A 21,430-nucleotide genomic window follows, 5' to 3' on the forward strand; every position below is an offset into this window, starting at 1 on the left:
ACACACACACACACACACACACACACTCTCACACTCACTTCCAACAGGCCTGAGAAAGACAGAAGATTGATCTCCTCAAAACTATGTGGTTAACTGAATTCAAAACTAAATTTTTTTAACTATTCTATTTATCTAACTGACCAAAATTAATTTGGTGGTTTCATATTTAACTTTATAAAATAAACTGAGTTTTAATTTTTAAAAAATTTGTTTCACTTAACGTTCTGATTAGACTTACTCCCATTTGCCACTATTCGCTAATTTTAATCTCATAGCTGAATATAAATTTGTAAGCACTTCTATCCCTCTCCTGTTTAAAAAGCTTTATGCGTTTCAATGTGTACATCATTATTTCCCTTTACTAAATAGATAATCATTACTGTCTACCACAGTGAAGATTCAGTTTACATATACTACAAGTTTCTTTGGGGGGAAAAAAAGGTTGTACTAAAACTAACAAATTCGGTTGACTCCTTGCCATCAAACAAATCCAGTGTTTTTAATAGCTCTTTTTAATAGAAAATTTCTCCTTGAACATCTATATTCCAAATATTCCTTATTCTGCCCAAGAATGATAAAAGAAATATCAACATTTGACAAACTGATAAACTAAAGTATATAAAACAAATGACCTCAGACTTAACACCTTTGAAGGACCTATTCTCAAATAACTGCAAATTACCAATTTAATCACTTTCATTTTCTAATTCAGTGCCATCTTTAAGTTCTCCATATCCCTCAGGCTATGATACCCTAAATATATGTCCTACAAAAACCTTAATCAGTGAAAAACACAGCAATAATTTGTGGCCACTTAAGGAGAAGCAACTCCATTCTAAACTATCCAAGCTCGAGGCCTCTTTTTGCCCCTAATTTTTGCTGTCCTAAGCAATACTACTTTACAAACAGGCCTGGTGCCTAAACACGGTAAAAGGCTGAGAAAATGACTGGGAAACCAAATCCCAGTTCACTCAGTCTAGAAGGCAGCACCACTGTTCTGGAGTGTTCCTAATTATATACATCTAGTGGGCAAGCATAGTGGAAAGGGCTAGAACTCTGAGGATGACTGCAAGGCATTTCAGAAAGACTGGATAGAATCCTCACTCCAATCAGACAATATCACCAGTGGCTGGGTACCCCGCTGTGTATGGAGGCTGGGGAAACTCACCCACCATATCCTAACTTTGTCTCTAACTTTATTCTAGATAGCCATTTATATGTAGTAAATTGTATCATTTACTTACATTAAAATAACTATCAGTTTTTTTGCCTGTATCAGTTGTGGGGTCTTCGTGTCAATCATATCTTTGTCTCACTGTGGCAACTTTATAGATTATTGATTATATCATTAGCCTATATGGCTACCAAAAAATGGCTGGAAAACAAAACATTAAAAATTGAAATCTGTCCATATTTCCTGCTACTCTAGAAAACTTGTCTTATTTTTGTTAGCTGCTCCTCCACTTGTACAGAGTTGGAATATTAATGCAGAGGATATTTCTTTGGTGTCTAGGCAAAAACACCCATAAAACTGAGTTCATATCTCAGCTCTGCCACTAACAAGTTATGTCATCTTAACAAATAACATAATCTTATCCATTTCATCCAATCCACCCAATGGAGGATAAAATATTTATTTCACAAAGTTACTACAGTACAAAAAAATGTTGGCTAAAAAAGAAAACTTCAGTATTTCACTCACTTACCATAGTCTCATATCCTCCCAGCTTTCTCATATCTTAACTACCACTTTATCTCCTCTCTAACATCCTGAGATTTCGGATTTAATCTGTTTAGGGTAGGGCTCCCCAGATGACTGCTATGCAGCAAGCATGGAGAACACTATCTATTCTTCGATCACCCCATTTTCTTACACTCTTTCTTTTCTTTCCAGACTGTGCCCTGTTAGTAACTCCTGAATTGTCTCTCAGCAGCATCCTTAAATTCCCTGAAGCCCCATCCCTCCAAGACACTCACTCATTCATTAAAACCCAAACCCTCCATATCAAAGCCATAATGCACTCTACTGCACAGCAGAGCACATACCACAGGAAGGCCCACAAACCAGGATTAATTACACTATAATTTCTCAATTACCAGTTTTAGCTGAGCCCTCAACAATTTTTTTTCTCTATTGGACAGTTCTTTCTTTCATTTCCCTCACTATACCCCTGACCAAATTACTGTAAACCTTGATGAAACAGTAAGGGTTATTAATTTTTTTTAATTTCTACACTTGAATATGTATTTTTTTAATATTCTACATTGACAAAATGGAAAATATGCATAAAGCACTTCCCCACATATCAAAGAACAACAATAATCTGAAAAAAAGCAGTTGTGTGACTGAGCTGCAAGCTAAATAAACTACAAGGCTCTTTTCAAAGAACATCATTTTTACTTGAAGAATAACTAACAGAAAACTAAGGTTACACAGACTTGGGTATTTGACAGACATTTTCTCAAAAATGAACCAAGTGAACTTGTCATTTCAAGGAAAACAAAAGGTAGTGTTTGTTACCAGTGATAAAACTGTATCTGTTACATGATCTTAACAGCTTCCAATACTTGCAGTTCAATACTCTAATTTGTAAGACAGCTCACAAACACAAGAAAAGTTAAATAATGATATCATTTAAATAGAAAATAAACTATATTACGTTTGGAAATGCACAAGACAACACTTGATTAACTGTCTAAAGAACTGGACTGTCAAGAAATTGCCTATATACAAAATATGAGGAAAAAGAGAAATTTACTTGGGCAATAGCTGTCAAGAATGGCTCTATACAGGCATAAAATCCAAGTTGGGACTTGAAAAATTGGTAGGATTTAGATTTAAAAAAAAAGAAAGTGAGCAAGACATCCCAGGAAGTTTGCAATATATATATACATTTTTTTTTTCTAAGAGAAATATTATTTTCAGGTATATTTTTAATAATGTATAATGTATTCATTCAAACTCTCAGGTAATATTATAAGATCCTTAAAGGGAGAGGCCACATATTACAATTCTCTGCTATCTGAGCACAAGATCAAATTTAACAAGTTGAACTATTTGGTTGGAAAAATAAGATTTACACAGGGAAGAAGCAGAATAGTAATAATGGAAGTCCTAGGTTAAATCCCAGCTCTCATAATTACCTAGGTTGCCTTTTAGTAAAACTCACTGATTCAAACTCAAATACGCCTACTTTGAGGATCACCCTACAAACATCCTAACTAAAACAACCGCAGATAACTAATGATCAGAGATGAAATACAGACTTTGTGTTCCTGTTTTTATGCTGACCTAGTTATTTTTCATGTTATTTTCAAACAATTGATGCTATTTTTATTTTTCATTTACCAAAAGGAATTTATATACACAAGGAAGAGGAAGATGGTACATATTGTATACTACTTATATACTTATATACAATAAGTATACTACTTAATATACTATTGTATATTACTCAAAGAATTCTAGGTTGAGCACACTCCTGTTATCCCAGCACTTTGGCAAGCCAAGGTGGGTGGATCGCTTGAGCCCAGGAGTTGGAGACCAGCCTGGGCAACATGGCGACACCCTGTCTCTACAAAAAATTAGTTGGTCATGGTGGTGCATACCTATAGCTCCAGCTACTCTGCAGGCTGAGGTGGGAAGATCACCTGAGCCCAGGAGGTCAAGGCTCGAGTGAGCTATGATCGCACTACTACATTCCAGGCTGGGTGACAGAGTGAGACCCTGTCTCAAAAGAAAAATAATAATAACAGTCTCTCTTTAAAATGTTTCAATACAGCAGACAGATTTTCAAATATTTTCTGTATAATATACTGTTACCTATATTATCGAAATTGAAGCCACAATAGCATTATAATATCAGATGTAATTCTAATTTATTCTTCTTCAGATATTCTAAAATAATGCATTCTTCCTCTTCCTATCAATTTACTTCACATTCCTCCAGCCACCATGACATTATCTTCTCTTTTCTACAAATACACACATACATACACTCTTCCCCTCATTCCTACATCCTTATTGAGATAACTACAGCCACTAGAGGGCAATAAGTATACAAAGATAAATGTACTTATCTATGATGATGAACTTATCTATATGATTCACATAGTAATAAATCTAAAAAGTATATCATCACAAACCCTGAAACATAGGCAATTAGATTTGAATATGCAAGATATATATTTCAAACTCCAAAAATTATCCTGCACAGGTCACAGAAGCATATAACGATGTTCAAAAAAGGAATTCCATCTTCTCAATAAGCATTCATTTAAAAAAATTGGCCGAATTCCTTTACATGTGCATAGTAATATTAGAAATTAGGATTGCTTAATACCATCCTCAGAACAAAGAAGAAAAAGGGCAGAAAAAAAAAAAAAACACAGTAAGGTATAAATTACAGAGTGGGTAAAAAAGTGAGAAATGATTACTTCAAACTCTTCCACTACCACAATCGAGAAAACAATAAACTGAAGAGCAAAGAGGATTTACCAACCCTTTCTTCTATTGAAAAGCAAGCAAAAATTTTACGGGTATATTTTTGGGGGAGGAGAACAGTGATGGTAGAGATATACAAAGCCTTCAGTTCTTTTCTCACAATTAAGAACACGGAAGAGAAGTTAAGAGTTACCAATCTTTAAGAGGTAATTTTACCATTTTTTAAAAGAATACATTTAAATGAACTTATTTAGTTTATATGTACTTACACTGACATTACAAAACTGCAACACTTATATAAGGCTAACATTTTCAGCAAACCATAATTTTCTTACCCTCATTGGATGTATATCAGCATAAGGAGGTTTTCCTTCAGCCATTTCTATGGAAGTAATGCCGAGGGACCAGATGTCGGCCACACAGTTATAGCCTATTTCTTGAATCACCTCAGGAGCCATCCAAAATGGAGTTCCTATTACAGTATTGCGTTTTGCCATTGTATCCTGCAATAACGTTACATAGCCATAAATACTACTACAAAAGCACAAAGGAAATCTGTATGCCAAACATTCTTTTAAAAAATGTTGAAACCTCCAATGCCACAGATTATATCAGAAATTGACTATTTTGCTAAAATTTCAACTAGTTATGACATACTTAGGAATTTTGAATTCTGAAAATAACCAAGAGTCCACAGGTAACTTATCCCCACTATCGTCATTAAACACAGTCATTAAAGATAGTGCTATAATGATAAAAGCTACAGAAATGAGCTACGTAGCTTCCCTTTTAGAACATTTAAGCATTTCGATTACAAGATATATTTTCATATTCAATCACCCTAAATGATAAATTAAATAATACTCAAATTTGGCTCAATTATGGTTCTTTCTCCACAAAAATTAAAGTTACACATTTCTTTCCATTCCCCCTCAAAAAGTTATGGAAGTTTAGTTATAATCAAATCTGAACAAATTAGCCAAGTGTTTAGAAAATTATTAAAGTTAACTTACTGTTAACTGACCAGCCACTCCAAAATCTGCCAATTTTGCATGTCCTTCTGTATTGAGGAGAATATTTCCAGCTTTTATATCTCTGTGTATTTTTCTCATAAAATGCAAATATTCTAGTCCTTTCAATGTAGATTTAAGAATGGTTGCAATTTCATCTTCTGTTAACTGGAAAGAAATTTTTTTAAACCATAATTAAAATGCCATGTTAGATAAACTCTTACAAAAGAGCACTAGTAACAAGTATGTCTTTCTGTGTGTGTGTGTGCTTTTTTCAGAGACCCCAGTCTGTTGCCCAGGCTACAGTGCAGTGGTGTGGTGATAGCTCACTGCAGCCTCAAATTCCTGGGCTCAAGTCATGCTCCCACCTCAGCTTCCCGAGTAGCTAGAACTATAGGCACATGCCACCCCAACAGGTTAACTTATCTTTACTTTTGTAGAGATGGGGGGGGTCTCGCTATGTTGCCTGGGCTAGTCTTGAACTCCTTGCTTCAAACAATTCTCCTCCTCAGGAGGAGGAGAACAATTCTCAATTCAAACAATTCTCCTTCCTCAGCCTCCCAAAGTGCTGGGATTATAGGTGTGAGCCACCATGCCTAGCCACAAGTACTTCTTTCTAATGACCACTAAACCTCCAGGAAAATGCTAAAGGGGTAAATAATAGAGAACCTCTTCTTCCCACAATACGCTTTGTTACTCTTATTACACATTTTACTAATGAAAGGATCATTAAATTTCTCTCTTTAAGATTATCAGTATCAGCAGGGCGTGGTGGCTCACAGTTGTAATCCCAACACTTTGGGAGGCCGAGGCGAGCAGATCACTTGAGGTCAAGAGTTCGAAACCAGCCTGGCCCACATGGTGAAACCTTGTCTCTACTAAAAATACAAAACTTAGCCAGGCATGATGACATGCACCTGTAATCCCAGCTACTCAAGAGGCTGAGGTAGGAGAGTCACTTGAACCCTCCCAGGTTCAAGTTCAAGGCAGAGGTTGCAGTGACCTGAGATCACATCATTGCACGCCAGCCTGGGCGACATAGTGAGACTTCATCTCAAAAAAAAAAAAGAAAAAAAAAAAAAGATTATCAGTGTCATCAGTATTCCTAAAGCAAAGGACATACCTCAAGAATCAGCCTGATACAAGGAATCACTATTTTCCACATCTTCTAACACTGGGGGGAGGGGGGGCACTAGCACAGCTAATATCTGTTCTGAAAAAGTACATTCAGATACTTCCCCTGAGATATTTCAGATTCTTGATGAAAATGAAACCAACAGCTAAAGGAAAGTAAATGAGGGAGGGGGGCTTGAAATGAATCTTCTGCGAGAAGCTCCTACAACAATGCCACTCCTAACCCTTCCAAGTCCTGGACTTCTGACCTAATATTGAGAACTCAGAAGAAAAAAATGTCAGAGAAAGATTAGGAAAATGGAAACACAAGCAAAGGTTATCAGAGGAAGGAAAAAGGGGAGAGCGCAGAATGCTAAGGAAGAGACAGATGGGGAAGAAAATCTTAACAGCTATAGCAGTAGAGCCACTGCTATCTGTACCAGGCAATGTGCTAAGAGTTTTGCATGCATTCTCTCATTTATTCTTAAAACAATCTTGTAAGGTAGTGTGACATTATGAAATCATAAGAAATATTTGGTCTTTGTAGGTTCTTGGCACAAAATCTCCTAAGACCCTATGAATTGACTGAGTGAGTGAGAAGTTGAATCAAGATATTTTATCTTTGTTTTCTCACCCCTCTCACAAGAGTGAGAGGGGATGCCTTTTGTCATTCATAATAAGCTCCTTTCAACCATACCAGAATTTATACTGATCAGGTGACTCGTGGTGGGAGCCTACTTAGCTTCAGGATGGGAGCTGGTTGCCAAAAAAACCAACCAAGTGATTAGAAGTTTGGAAATTTCAGCCCAACCTCTGACTTACGGGAGGGCTGCAGGGAGAGAAGGGGTAGAGATTTAGTTAAGCACAAATGTCCAAAGACTTAATCAATCATGCCTACGTAATAGTACTAACCATAAAAACTCTAAATGATAGAGACTGCTCTCAAGCTTATATTCTATCTATAAGCAATGGGATAATTTGATAGAAAACAGGATAACACAGGAAAATGTCTGTGAAAATTGCTATGAGGACAATAATAGAGAGCTACTGATAGAGAATGACTGAGAAGCTACTTTAGACTGATATTCAAAAAGGCCCAAAAGACATTTTACTAAAGTCTAAATGATATAAGGGGGCCAGCCATGTGAATGGCTATCTGGGAACATACATTCCACAAAAAGGGGGAAAAAAAAAAAAGATTAAAATATCTTGATTCAACTTCTCAAATTTTCTAAAACACTGAATAAGAGAGAACACTTCCAATCTCATTTTAAGAGGCATTATTCTGATACCAAAGCCAGACAGTCACTACAAAACAACTACAGACTAATATCCCAGATGAACATTGATAGAAAAATCCTCAACAAAATACAGCACACCCACTTCAACAGGCTCTTAAAAGGTTATACACCATGACCAACTGGAAAGTATTCCTGGAATGCAAGAATGATTCAACATACAAACTCAAACAATGTAATACACCACCTTAACAGAATGGAGACGAAAACACATGATCATTTCAAATGAAAACAGAAAAAGCATTTGACTAAATTTAACTTTTCATAAAACACACAACTAATATGAATAGAAGGAAACTATCTCACCATAGTAAAAGCCATATATAAAAAACCCAAAGTAAACGTCATACTCAAAGCTGTAAGACTGAAAGCTTTTCCTCAAAGATCAGGAACAATGCACGGATGCTATTAGGTTGGTGCAAAAGTAATGGCAAAAACCGTGGTTACTTTTGCACCAACCTAATACTTCTGTTCCACATAGTACTGGAGGTTCTAGCCAGAGCAATTAGGCAAGAAAACCAAATAAAGCCATCCAAACTGGAAAAAAATAAGTAAAACTATCTCCGTTCACAGATGATATGATCATACATGTAGAAAATTCTAAAGCTTCCACAAAAAAACCTATTAGAAGTAATAAATAAATTCAACAAAGCAGCAGTATACAAAAATCAACCCATGAAAATCAGTTATATTTTTATACATTACCAATGAGCAATCTGAAAGGGAAATTACAAAAAAAAATCTGTTTACAATAGAAATAGAATTTCTTTATTTTAAAGAATAAAATACTTAGGAATTAATTTCACCAACGAGGTGAAATATCTGTACAATGAAAACTACAAAACACTGCTGAAAAAACAAATTTAAGACATTAATAAATAAAAACCTATCATAACTTCATAGATAAGAAAATTTAATGTTTTTAAGATGCCCATGCTACCCAAAGCAACCTACAGATTCAACACAATCCCTACCAAAATCCCAGTGATGCTTATTGCAGAAATAGAAAAACTTATCCTAAAATTTGTATGAAATCTCAAGGGGCCCCAAATAGCCAAAACAATACTGAAAATAGAAGAACAAAGCTATAAGTCTCATAGTTCCTGATTTCAAAACTTATTACAAAGCTATTGTAATCAAAACAATGTGGCACTGGCATAAACACAGACAGACAGATGGATGGAACAGAGTAGAAAACCCAGAAATAACCCTTGTATACATAATCAAATTATTTTCAACAAGAGTGTCAAGAACATTCAACAGGAAATGAATAGTATTTTCAACAAACAGTACTGGCACAACTGGATACCCGTGTGCTAAAGAATAAGTTGAACCCTTACCTAGCACTATACACAAAAATTAATTGAAAATGGATCAAAGACCTAAACATAAGACCTAAAACTATGCTACTCTTGGGAAAAAATAAAACAGGGCAAAAACCTCAGAATACCAGATTTGGCAATGGTTTATCAGATACAACCAAAAAGGCGCAGAGAACACAAGAATAAAACAGGCAAATTGGACTTCATGAAAATAAAAAAAAAAAAAAACAACGCACATCCAAAGACAGTATCAACAGAGTAAAAAGACAACCCACAGAATGGGAGAAAATATTTACAAATTACATATCTGGTAAGACATTAACATACAGAATATAACATACAGAACTCCTAAAACTTAACAATAAAAAAATCAAATTCAAAAATGGGTAAAGGACTTGTATAGATATTTCTCCAAAGATATACAAATGGCCAAGAGGCAAGTGGAAAGATCCTCAACATCACTAATCATAAGAGAAATGTGAATCAAAAACATAATGAGATACCACTTCACACCCATTATGATGGCTATTATCAAAAGACAGAAAAGAACAAATGTTGGCGAAGTAGCAGAGAAATTGGAACCTTTGTGTATAGCTAATGGGAATGTAAAATGGTGTGGAAAACAGTATAAAGATTCCTTTAAAAGTTAAACATAAAATTACCTTATGACCCAGCAATTTCACTTTTGGGTAAATACTCAAAAGAACTAAATGCAGGGTCTCAAAGAGGTATTTTTGAACAAGTTTCACCTCGTGATGAGTGTACACCCATGTTCATAGCAGCAACATCCACAATGGCTAAAAAAGTGGAAGCAACCCAAATGTCATCTGACAGACAAATGAATAAGTAAAATGTGGTAGAAACATACAATTGAATTTTATACAGCCTTAAAAGGGAAGGCAGTTCTGCAATATGCTACAACATGGCTGAAGCTTGAGTACATTACGCTAAATGAAGTCAGTCACAAAAAAGACAAGTAATGTATGATCCTGCTTATATGAAATACTCAGAGTTACCAAAATCATAGAGATAGACAGTAGAACAGTGGTTACCAGGGGCTGAAGTAGCAGCGAATGGAGAGTTACTGCTTAATTGGTACAGAGTTTCAGTCTTACAAGATGAAAAGAGGGGGATGGATAATGGGGATAATTGCACAACTTTATAAATGTATTTAATGCCACTGAACTGCATACTTAAAAATGGCTAACAGGGCAAATTTTGTTTATGTGTATCTTGGCACAATAAAAGTAAAACCGAGGGGGGGAAATGTCTTGATTCAAGAAAAAGCTCACCATATTTGAGTTGAATAAAGAAGGCTGAAGTTTAATGCACCAGGAGAAGACTAGCCCTAGATGAGATCTGAGAGACAGGCAAGGACCAGATCATATAAGGCTTTACTGGCCATAGAAAAGGAGTCTAGATTACCTGAAAATTCTGGTACTTCCAGGAATTTATTCTCTACCTCAGACTAGATGGTCTGACTTGACAGTGCAGAGAAAGCAAGCACCATACTCTAAAGCCGCACCATCCAATAGAGTAACCACTAACCACACATGGCTCCTAAACATTTGAAATGTGGGTATTCTAATTTCAGATATGCTGTAAATGTAAAATATACACCAAAGATCAAGGCTTAATACAAAAAGAATCTAAGCTATTGTGTTAAAATTTATATATTGATTACCCAATAAATATTTACATATTATATTATTAATATATTAATGTTGAACATATAAAATGTTAGTGTTTAATACAAGTATTAAATATGGTATTTCATATTATATTATATCATATTAATGTTTTATATTAATATGTCTGTTATATTATGAAAGTTAATTTCACTTTTTTTAATGTGGCTACTCAAAACTTTAAAATTATATGTGGCTTGTGTTTCTTGTGGACAGTACTGCACTAGAAAAGGTCCACAAGAATGCTTTGTGAACACTTTGTTCACTGATGTATCACAATGCCTGGAGCTACGCCTGGTGTACAGACAGCACTTGATAAATAATGAATGAATGGGTACAGACTTGTCGATACAAAAAGAAAGGAGACACCTTCATCTGATGTTCCCAGTCTTTCTAAGTTAGTGGTGTGCAGCCAAATGTGAGGGAGAGGGAGGTAGGAGTGTTGTTTAGGGCCATCACAATGGACCACTACAGACAGTGGGCAAGGTGGTGGTGCTGTCATATGCACCTAAGTTTTCTCGTCTGTCTTCATTCTCCACTCTTTCTATAAAGACTAAAAAGCTTGGGGTGTTAATAAAAGCAGCATCAGCCCATAAAATTGTGTCTTGTTTAGTTACTTCAGTACAGACCTTTCTAGTTACTTAGACTTCAATTTTTATCTCTTAACATTCTACTATTTCCAACCAATAAGTCACTAATTTTCTATTAACTCTGATTTGTTATCTCTGCTCCTGTACCCGATATTTCACTGCTCTACTAAAGAATGTTCAGAATTAAGTAAACTGACTGTACTTCAGGGTCTTAGGATCTGTCTGATTTCAATGCTATAAAGTCACTGGACAAATCCACAGCAAGACTAAAGGAGGATTTTCCAGGGACATTAGACGAATTCATGAACTGTCTGGCTTTGCTCAATGACTTGAAAGGGTCATTCCAACTCTATGATTCTATGTTATCAAAGTATCTTCACGTAAAGGCAATCTTCACTAAATAAAATTCTCACTCATTTGGGCATCAATCTATGTGTTCATTCAGCAAATATACACTTGATTGGCTCTATCACTGCGCTGATACTGCTCAAGGTGTTGGGTGTACAGGGACACGGAAACTGATAATCCCAGTCCTAATGAAGCAGACAAGAATATCGGAGGGCATAATCTGAATTTGGCTCTGAACTGTTAAAGGTGGAGAGTGCAGATCTGAAGTTTATACAACCTCTCTTTCATTATGTTTTCCTCCCTTTGGTAATAAATCCCTCCCACTAATTCAGAGAGTCAATGTCTTCTCATTTGCTTCATATCCTCCTCAATCAAAAAACGATGCAATATCCAGTCATTTATACAAGTACATGAATAGAGCTTAATTTAAATTTATTTTAACAACCCAATTTAGTATTAAGACTTAAAAGCAGTATCTGTACTTTAAGGCTTTTAAATTCAATTATGAAATGAAAGGTTCCTATCCCTCAATAAAATCACTTTAAACAACAATAAACAGGTGGAGAAGTATTTTCTAGAACATAAAGGCATACTGTTGTCTTAAATTTTTATATTTCTTTACAGTTTATAAAAACATTTTATGTGATTTCTCTACTCAAGTAAGTAAGCAGAAACACTTATTATTATTCCTTTTAACAGATGAGGAAACAAATTCAGAGAAATTAAATGGACTACCGAATGTCATACAACTACTAAGTAGTAAACCCCACATTTCTTCAGCAATCAATATTACTTCCATCACACCACTGCCAGATGTCACAAACATAAATATATGAATTAGTCTAATATAAGAAAAATTGGGGATTTTGAGGCTTGTTCTAAGGGTGATATTCAAAATATCTGACAGTCATTAAAGCAAATGTCTAATCAGGACAGTTGCCAACCACAATACCAACCAATCAGAACAGCTACCAGTGGTAAACAACAGTAAGAATAGAAACCAGCCATAAACAGGCAGCAAAATGATCATCCCTGAATATCAGGCAGAGTACCTGCCCCAGCTCAGCATTCAAATTTAAGTTATTTTAAATGGTATGCCAGCCAAACAAAACAAAACAAATACACCTGTTAATGAACTGTGGAAGCAAGCACACTCACCTGGCCTGAAGAGTAACCTTGAGTACATTAATGGGTGACTCTATAAGCATTTAATTGAAAACAGACACTTAATTCTACTAAAATAAATATATAAATCAATGATTTAAACATTTTAAAAATACTTAGAAGAAAACCAAAGTAAGTTTCAAATCACTAAGCAGGAAAGATAGTTTCTAATCAAAAAAAAGCAAAGAAAGAATTATGAGAACTTATTAGTTTTGTCTACACAAAAACTTAGAATACATAAGCTTAGAATACATATAAGGTTCTACATAACCTCAGAAAACTCAAAAAAATAGCCAGTTGCGGTGGCACAGGCCTATCTATAGTCCCAGCTACTCAGGACACTGAGGTGGGAGGATCACATGAGCCCAGGAGTTTGTTCAAGTCCAGGCTGGGCAACATAGTGAGGCCTTGTCTCTAAAAAAAACTAAATAAATTTTTAAAAAGAAAAAAAAGTCATAGCAAGATATTAATGTATAGAATTATTTATTTAGAACATAAAGAGCTCATATAAAACCTTCAGAAAAACAATAAAATCTCAATAAATAAACAGGCCAAAGAAATGAACATAAAATTCACAAAACTAAAAAAAAGAGCTAATTAACATACATGGAAACTATTACACTGCACTAATTATCAAAGAAAAGCAAATTAAAACAATAAAGTATCAAATATAAAATTACCCCAGGGGTTACAATATTTCTGAGAATAACAGCACATATATAACCAGAATGTAAACCAGAGTATAAAAGTGACATAAGAATTCAGAAGTATTTTCCAAGAAACACTAGGTAACATTCAGCCACTGAAAAATCATTTACTGAGCACCTACTCTAGATTTAATTTTTTTAAAAATCTCTAACCTAACCTCATGGGGCTCCAATCTAGCAGGAAATACAGACTTAGAAACTCATAAACAATCATAAAACGCTCTTTCAAAGTGAAACATACCCAAAAAGGAGTGCAATTAATTAGGAATAGAGAGAGGAAATGGCATTAAAATCAAGCTTTAAATAAAAAAAGTAGCTCCCTATCCAGAGAAAGGAAAGACTATTAATAGAGTAACTAATGAACTAAAGAATAGAAATATAACAATTATAAAATGGTACTCAAAAACCAAGTAAGGCCCAGTTTTCTTCCTTCCACTACAATGAGAAAAATGACAAAAAGTGATAGGCCAAATTTCAGCCTTGTACCAAAATGGAGACAAATCTTAGCAAATTTGGAAGATAAATGTTTACTTGGTCTCTTTTAAATATCAATGGTGCCCAATGAACTTTGGACAAGAGAAATATCTGTATGAAGATTTAAGGCACTCTACAAGTATTGTGTGTCACTAATGGAAAAGGAGAAGAGTGGAAGGAAATAAGAACATATATTTAGTGGACACCATATAGCAGGTTCTGATCTAGATGTTTGTATCATGCTTATTTCATGTCATTTGGATATCTGTTAACCATTTTGTTATTAAAAAATAAAGAAGTTGACAGTCATTTTCCTAGATAGATGGAGTTTTGTTTTCAAATACTCTCTAGCTGTTTTAACAAATTTCATTTACATATACACACAGTCAATTACCAAAAGTAGCTAGATTTTTATTTGGCAACAAAGAGAGCTACTTCTTCCTATTATGACATAAAATTTAGAGCAGTATCTTTCTCATATCTTTAAGACTTTTCATGAGGCTGGATAGGTCCATACCCAACTATTTCAAAATGGTCAGATTTATATTGAAAACACCGAGGGGGAGAAAACACATGAGAGAGGATCTGCTTCATACAGAAGATAATGTAAGAATTCAGTTCCAAGATGGAAAAGCGTTAGATCCATTCTCAAATCACAGCTAACACTTCCTTCAGTGGTATCTGTTAAGAATCCCTTAAAACAAACAAAAAAATCTGTGGAGCCATTGATTGGAACACGAAAAATTTTATCAGCAGAGTACTTCATTTGTGGATTTAATTAAGTTATTCTCAATAAATGACAGATTTAATTTCATTTAGGTCACTACACAAATGGTGTGATGTCATTTTTAAATCCCTTGAATCACATTTTATAGTCTGTTTTGTTGTATTTTTTTAAAGAAGGGTGGTAGAGAGATAATAAACTATGAATGAAATACTCAGCAATCAGGGATGAAAATAAGACATTTATAGCTGAGCTAATACATTAAAAGACGGAAGTCTACATCTGGTTTCAATTGGTATGAATTCACTGGCAAATTTAGGAAGAATTTCATTGTACAAAAACAAAAAGATGGTTTTGATAGGCTTTAGTCCTCTGGTTACTTTTGTTTCTATAGTCACATGATTAGTATAATAATATGATATGTTTAATATGTCACTGTGTATATGGTTTTGATAAAAATACACCCACCAACTTGTCTCAAGGGTACATGCACAAATGGTTTTAAAATACATATACTGCCTTAATGGTTTTAGAACAGTAAAATGAATTCAAGTGAGGTTTTAATTTCACACAAAATTAAGAATTTTAATTTTCTAATAAGTCTTTCACAATCTTAGCTAAACTCCACCTTTTGGACATAATTATTTATGCATATAAAATGATGCATTAATTTTACATTTAATACCTATTAGATAGTAAGGATACAAAAAATAGGACATATGTCCCCCTTTCAAATGCCATAAATAGATAAGTATAGATACTTCATTTAAGTTTTACTTTCATAGGCACTTGCATAAGGTCTTAAAAACTGATCAAAACTCATCAATGTAATCCTTACACAGTCTTTTAAGGCCTGGATCAAACTTTGCCTCTTTCAAGAAATCACCCTATATTCCTCAAGTCAGGATTAATCTATCCAGTGTTAACAATGGTGATAACAATAACAGCTTGCATTTATTGAGTTCTTACTATGTCAACCACTCTACAGGTTTCATTTCATTTAACACCCAAACAGAATTGTAGAAGGTAGGCACTAACAAGAATTCGCTAAAAGTCTGTTACATGATCCCTGTCTTCATGACACTCAGAATTTTGTGGGAAAGGAATAGGAACAATTAATTACAACACAAGCGATGCCTGCAACAACAGGATTAGCAATAGGAGCACTCCAGGACAGCAGTTCTTAAAGCTGATTATGCATCAGAACCAGTACTCTTAAAATCCAAACCATCTAATACAACATTTAAGGCCCTGAATACAGTTCCTGCCAGCCTCAACCATCTACCTTACCATTCTACCACTTAGGAAAGACTTCATAGAGATGACTTTTGAGCTGAATCTAAAAGAGTGAACAAAGTTTATCAGGTGACCAAAGAGGGAAGGATACATACGGCATGTGCAAAGGCACCGAGCATAAAAATACATAACGTGCATTACCAGTGAATGGTTCTTTGTGTTTGAACATAATGTGTATGGGAAAATAGTGCAAAATGGGAAGTCAGATTAGGGCCAAATTGTTTTAAACACCTACATATTTTTAAGTGGAAAGATGGCATGATCATATCTGAACTTTTAGGAAGAAAACTGACAGCAGGCTCTCAGAGACTAAAAAGGGGAAAACAGAAGTGGAGAATTTAATAATAAAATAATTTGTAAAAATAATAGGAGGAGGAGTAACAGGTCTATAACCTTGCTTAGAATCCTAAGAGAGACTGGTGTGGTGGAATTAATAGTGAACACCTTAAGTAAAATTATTCATAAGATGAAGAAGAGAGCATGCAGAGAAGCCAAAAGGCGCCGAAAGCAAAATCCATCTTTCCTACTTTAGGTAGGTCTTAAAGACTATCTAGAGTCTTTTCCCACAACTGAAAGTGCCTTAGCACTAAAGAATCATATGCTCAGTTAGCATCCTCTCAGTTCTCCCAAAAAATTGTTATAAAAAATGAACATGTCCTTTGGCTCAGTAATTCCATTTCATATAACGCATCCAATGATCACAACACAAACACGCCAACACATATGTACGAAAGTTCCCTGCAGCTTTGACTGTAGCAGCAAAACACTAAAAAGTTAGAAGTCACTTTCATCCAGAAGACTGAAATAAATACATTCTGTTACACACACATAAGACCTATATGTACTGGTATGGGAAGGTATCTAAGATATCCCAGAAGTTGAAAACGAAAAATGGTAAGGTATAAAACATCACATATGGTATTAATCCCTTGGGTAAAACAAGATATACATATATAGGTGGTGAAAGAATCCACAAGAAATTAACTGACATAACCTCAAGGAAGTAAAATTGAAGGGCAGATGTGAAGACATTAACTTCCTCTTTTGTACCCTTTTGTATTATTTGAAATTTTTACAATGTGCTCGTGTTTTTTTCTCTATAATTTATATAATTAAAAGGAATGGAGCAGTTAAAAGTACACTCTAGTTAAAAGTGCAGATAATTATGCAATGCAATTTTAGAATATCTCCATATAAAACCGTTAAAATTAGAAATCTGCCATCCAAGGAACTAACTTTCCATTTCCTGGAAAATTAACTTACATATATTTCTTTATTTCCTAAGATTAAACAAAAGTAAGATAAGACACAATGATCTTTTAATATGTTTTTCTAATGCTGAAGAATATCCACTATTTCAAGAAACATCATACAATTCTTAAATCACCTGTGATTTAAAACTAAATTACCACTTTTTAAAGTTTTTACCTTAACAGTAAAAAGTGGCAATTTACATTTGTGTAGAACTTTACAGGTTACAGAGTCCTCTGACACTTAGCATGTTTTTTTCCCCACAAGAAAACACTGATGTAGGTAAAGCAAGTAATCTGATATTAGATCAATTTCAGGATTAGGAAACTGAAGCGGAGAGGAGTTACCCAATGTACCCAGGGTCACAGAGCTAATAAGTAACAATCCAAGTATTGAAGCTTGGTCTTCCTGCTCCACATCCAAAGGTCTTTCCACTAAACCACATCACTCCAAATAACCACTGTTACAGTGTGCTATGGGGTCAGGCTTCTGACAGGGAAGAAGGGCTCACTGCAGATCTGGCAATGACAGGCAGTCTGCCTGCAGAGGAATGTACAATATAAAAATAAAGTATATGAAGGTGGGCCTGACTGAGGAAAGGGAAATAGAACTGGGAGAAACGCCAAGAAGAATAGCAACAAAGGTGAAAACTGGGCAACTTACCAATAAGGGAAGCCAAGGAAATACTTTTGTAAACTTAATTTACTTAGTTAAGGTAGAAGGGATAGTCTATGTAGGGGACTATATTATAATGTGGAAAAATCATAAACTGTTTATAATTCAATCAAAAGATTTAGAAAAGATGTAATGGAGCGTGACGTGTATGCTGTATTTAATCAGAGATTACAATGTGGCAGCACATGATTGCTATGAAAATTTTAATGGTCTAATCCCACAATGCATATCCTGTTAATGCGGTGGCTTGGAACTGTAAGAGGCAAGTGTGAAGTACACTCAGAACTCATTCTCACTTCATGGGACACCCCAAATAAGGAGCAAAAAGTATCACTTTCTACACAAAAGAACTCATTCTCCTTAGATTCTAGTACAGCACTGATCATTAGTACCCACTCAGAGTGAGAAAATCCTTGTAAGAAGGGGCCAGGGACACCAGAAATAACATCAGGCTCAAGCCATCCTGGACTAAAGGGAACCATGGGTCTTTCCACTGAGTACTTTTCAGGAAAATCCTTATAGCAAACATTTACTTCTGACCTAGCAGGAACAGGCTCCTTGAGAAACATCAACCTTACTGTCCCTTACTGTGACAGAAGGAAAAAAGAGATGCGGACCCAAAAGCTTTGACTCAATGTCACTAGATATATCTTCCACAGTTTAAGATTCATTTTGTGAGCTATTTTAGAGTTTTTAAATTATTGTCTTTTATTCCTGGTGTGTTTTGTTTTTCAGTTTAGTAAATATATAGAAACATCTATTATTTTTTGCTAGTCTAGCACTCATTTGGCCTTCTCCTGCTAAACATATTCTGATTTCCCTTTAGGAAATCACTACTTCTCCATTCTCAGATCATGTATTTCTAGTAGTCAAGTCTACCCTAGCTCTGGATTGAACACATGACCTAAGTCTAAGTCCATTGCTAAATCACATTGTAATGGCCACAATGATTTGCTCAGAGAAGGGCACATGACCCACGCAGAGGCACAAGATTATCACTCTTTTCTGCTGGATTCTATATAGAAAGATATAACCCAGGGAACTGCTGGCAGACATCTCGTAACTGAGGGAAGAGTTTGTGTGAACGAGGCCAACAAAGAGGTATCAGAACAAAAACATGAATTCAAGTAATTCTTTTCACCCTGAATCAAGCCACGCATAAACTAACTTTGCAATGAGCGAGGGGTATGTGAACAAATAAATTCCCTCTTTGGCTTAAGCTGGCTTAGGCTGGGTTTTCTGTAACTTACAACCAAAAGTTGAAACTGATGCAGTAAACTTGAAGTAAATACCAAACAGGAGTTCTTGGAAAAGAGGTTTGTATAAAGCACAAACCACTGACTAACTCCAGAAATGCTAGAGGTTATTTCAAATGTGTAACAGCATTAGATGTCTGATCTATTTTCTATTTTCTGGCCCCCCCAAAAAGGGATACAATAATTGGTGGCAAGAAAAGTAGAATAAGCATATCTTTTAAAAGGAACATGCACAGTCATTTTTTTAAAGTCTCCTGCTGCCTTTGTTTTCCTACTACCACCTTCCTTAGCTAATAAATGTTTGTCATTGTATTCATTTTCATTCGGATTTCTCATTTTACAGAACTCTCAGATGTTTCAGTTTCCATTCATTTTTATGACATACATGTTATCAACTCACACAATAGTTACCAAAATCCGTTACAGAAAAATCAATGGTTTCAAGAAACTTGGGTGAATATGTAGCAATTTCTGAAATACTTAAATCTCAAAAGTAATAGTTAAGCTTACATGTAAGATTTTATCTGATCATTCATCAAGCTTCATATTCCAACTTCTTAACCAAAATTTCTCCCTGCCCCCTCCTCCTCTCTTAGGATAAAGAATACATACATTAAACGGGGCTCCCAGGTATCCTGGATGAGGAAAATACTCTGGGAAAAACAGCATAGCAGCTCAGTTAACTCCCCTACCCTCACAAATCTATTTCATTCCACCCCCAAAAAACAGAGACTTGAAAATATAAAATATCCAAGGTTATAAACAATAAAAAAGTTGTGGAATTTGTCCAGAAAAAACACAAATCTTCTGTTCAACACAAAGTACATACATTAGGAAAAATAACTAGAATATTTTAACCTTTATTATATACGAGAGGGCAGAGAACAGAGGTTGTCTTTCATGAAATCTGGATTGCACATGTCTGGCAAGGAAAAAAAAGATTAATAATCTATCACAAAGCCCCACAACTAGTGATTCAAAATGAAAGCTTTCACTACTTACACCATATGTAAATATATATATATATACAAGCTGCTTATAATCCCTTGATCTGCAGAGAAAGAGAACTGATACTCTACTGTGAAAATGGTCAGTGGGTACACATTTTAAAATCCTTTCCCACATGAAAAGATTCCTGAAAAAGAGATCAGAAGACAACAGAAAAGCACTCAACATATATGGAGTTGTAAATCCAGTATGAACCAGTATCTATTACACAAAGGGGGAACATGCCACAAAGTGATTAGGAAAGTCAAACATGAATTAGTCTAATAACACAAAGGCAAACATAAACCCCAAAGAGCACTTTATTGAACAGAAATCCACACGTATCAAAAATATGTCTATTATTAACAATGATATATCAAGCTTTTAAGCTCCAAATAAATCTTAATAATCAATAATGCGAACTTGATATGCCCTTACGAAGAAAAAAAAGTTTGAAGAAGCACTTAACATCAAGGCAAAACATATACATATTTTTAAAATATAACAAACCAAATGTTTACCATAAAGGCTATTATATGCAAGGTATTGATTCTAAGGGCACTTGGATAAAATATGCTAGTATATTTTGAATAGCCACTGCTTGATTCTTTTATTTATTTGGTTATTTACTTATTTATTTGTTTGTTTATTGAGATGGAGTCTCACTCTGTCACCCATGCTGGAGGACAATGGCAAGATCTAGGCTCACTGCAACCTCTTCCTGCCTCCTGGGTTCAAGTGGTTCTCATGCCTCAGTCTCCCAGTAGCTGGGATTACAGGCGCATGTCAACACGCCAGGCTAATTTTTGTATTTTTAGTAGAGATGGGGTTTCTCCATATTGGCTAGGCTGGTCTCAAACTCCTGACCCCAAGAGATCTGCCTGCCTCAGCCTCCCAAAGTGCTGGGATTACAGGTGTGAGTCACCTCGCCCAGCCGCCACCATTTGATTCTATTAAAGAAACTAGCCGAGCGCGGTGGCTCAAACCTGTAATCCCAGCACTTTGGGAGGCCGAGACGGGTGGATCACGAGGTCAGGAGATCAAGACCATCCTGGCTAACCCGGTGAAACTCCGTCTCTACTA

General features: G+C 35.2%; 1 protein-coding gene across 1 annotated transcript in view; it reads right to left on the reverse strand.

The window, feature by feature from the left end:
* Nucleotides 1–21,430, reverse strand: part of STK3 (serine/threonine kinase 3) — a 485,544-nt gene that overhangs the window by 227,922 nt on the left and 236,192 nt on the right. The window contains exons 7-8 of the mRNA XM_012000011.1: nt 5,458–5,622; nt 4,780–4,947 (exon numbers count right to left, since the gene is read on the reverse strand). Of these exons, the coding sequence (XP_011855401.1) occupies nt 4,780–4,947; nt 5,458–5,622 (333 nt within the window). The remainder of the gene's footprint in view (nt 1–4,779; nt 4,948–5,457; nt 5,623–21,430) is intronic.

This window comes from Mandrillus leucophaeus, unplaced genomic scaffold (assembly GCF_000951045.1).
Source record: "Mandrillus leucophaeus isolate KB7577 unplaced genomic scaffold, Mleu.le_1.0 Scaffold611, whole genome shotgun sequence".
In the NCBI taxonomy this organism is placed as follows: Eukaryota; Metazoa; Chordata; class Mammalia; order Primates; family Cercopithecidae; genus Mandrillus; species Mandrillus leucophaeus.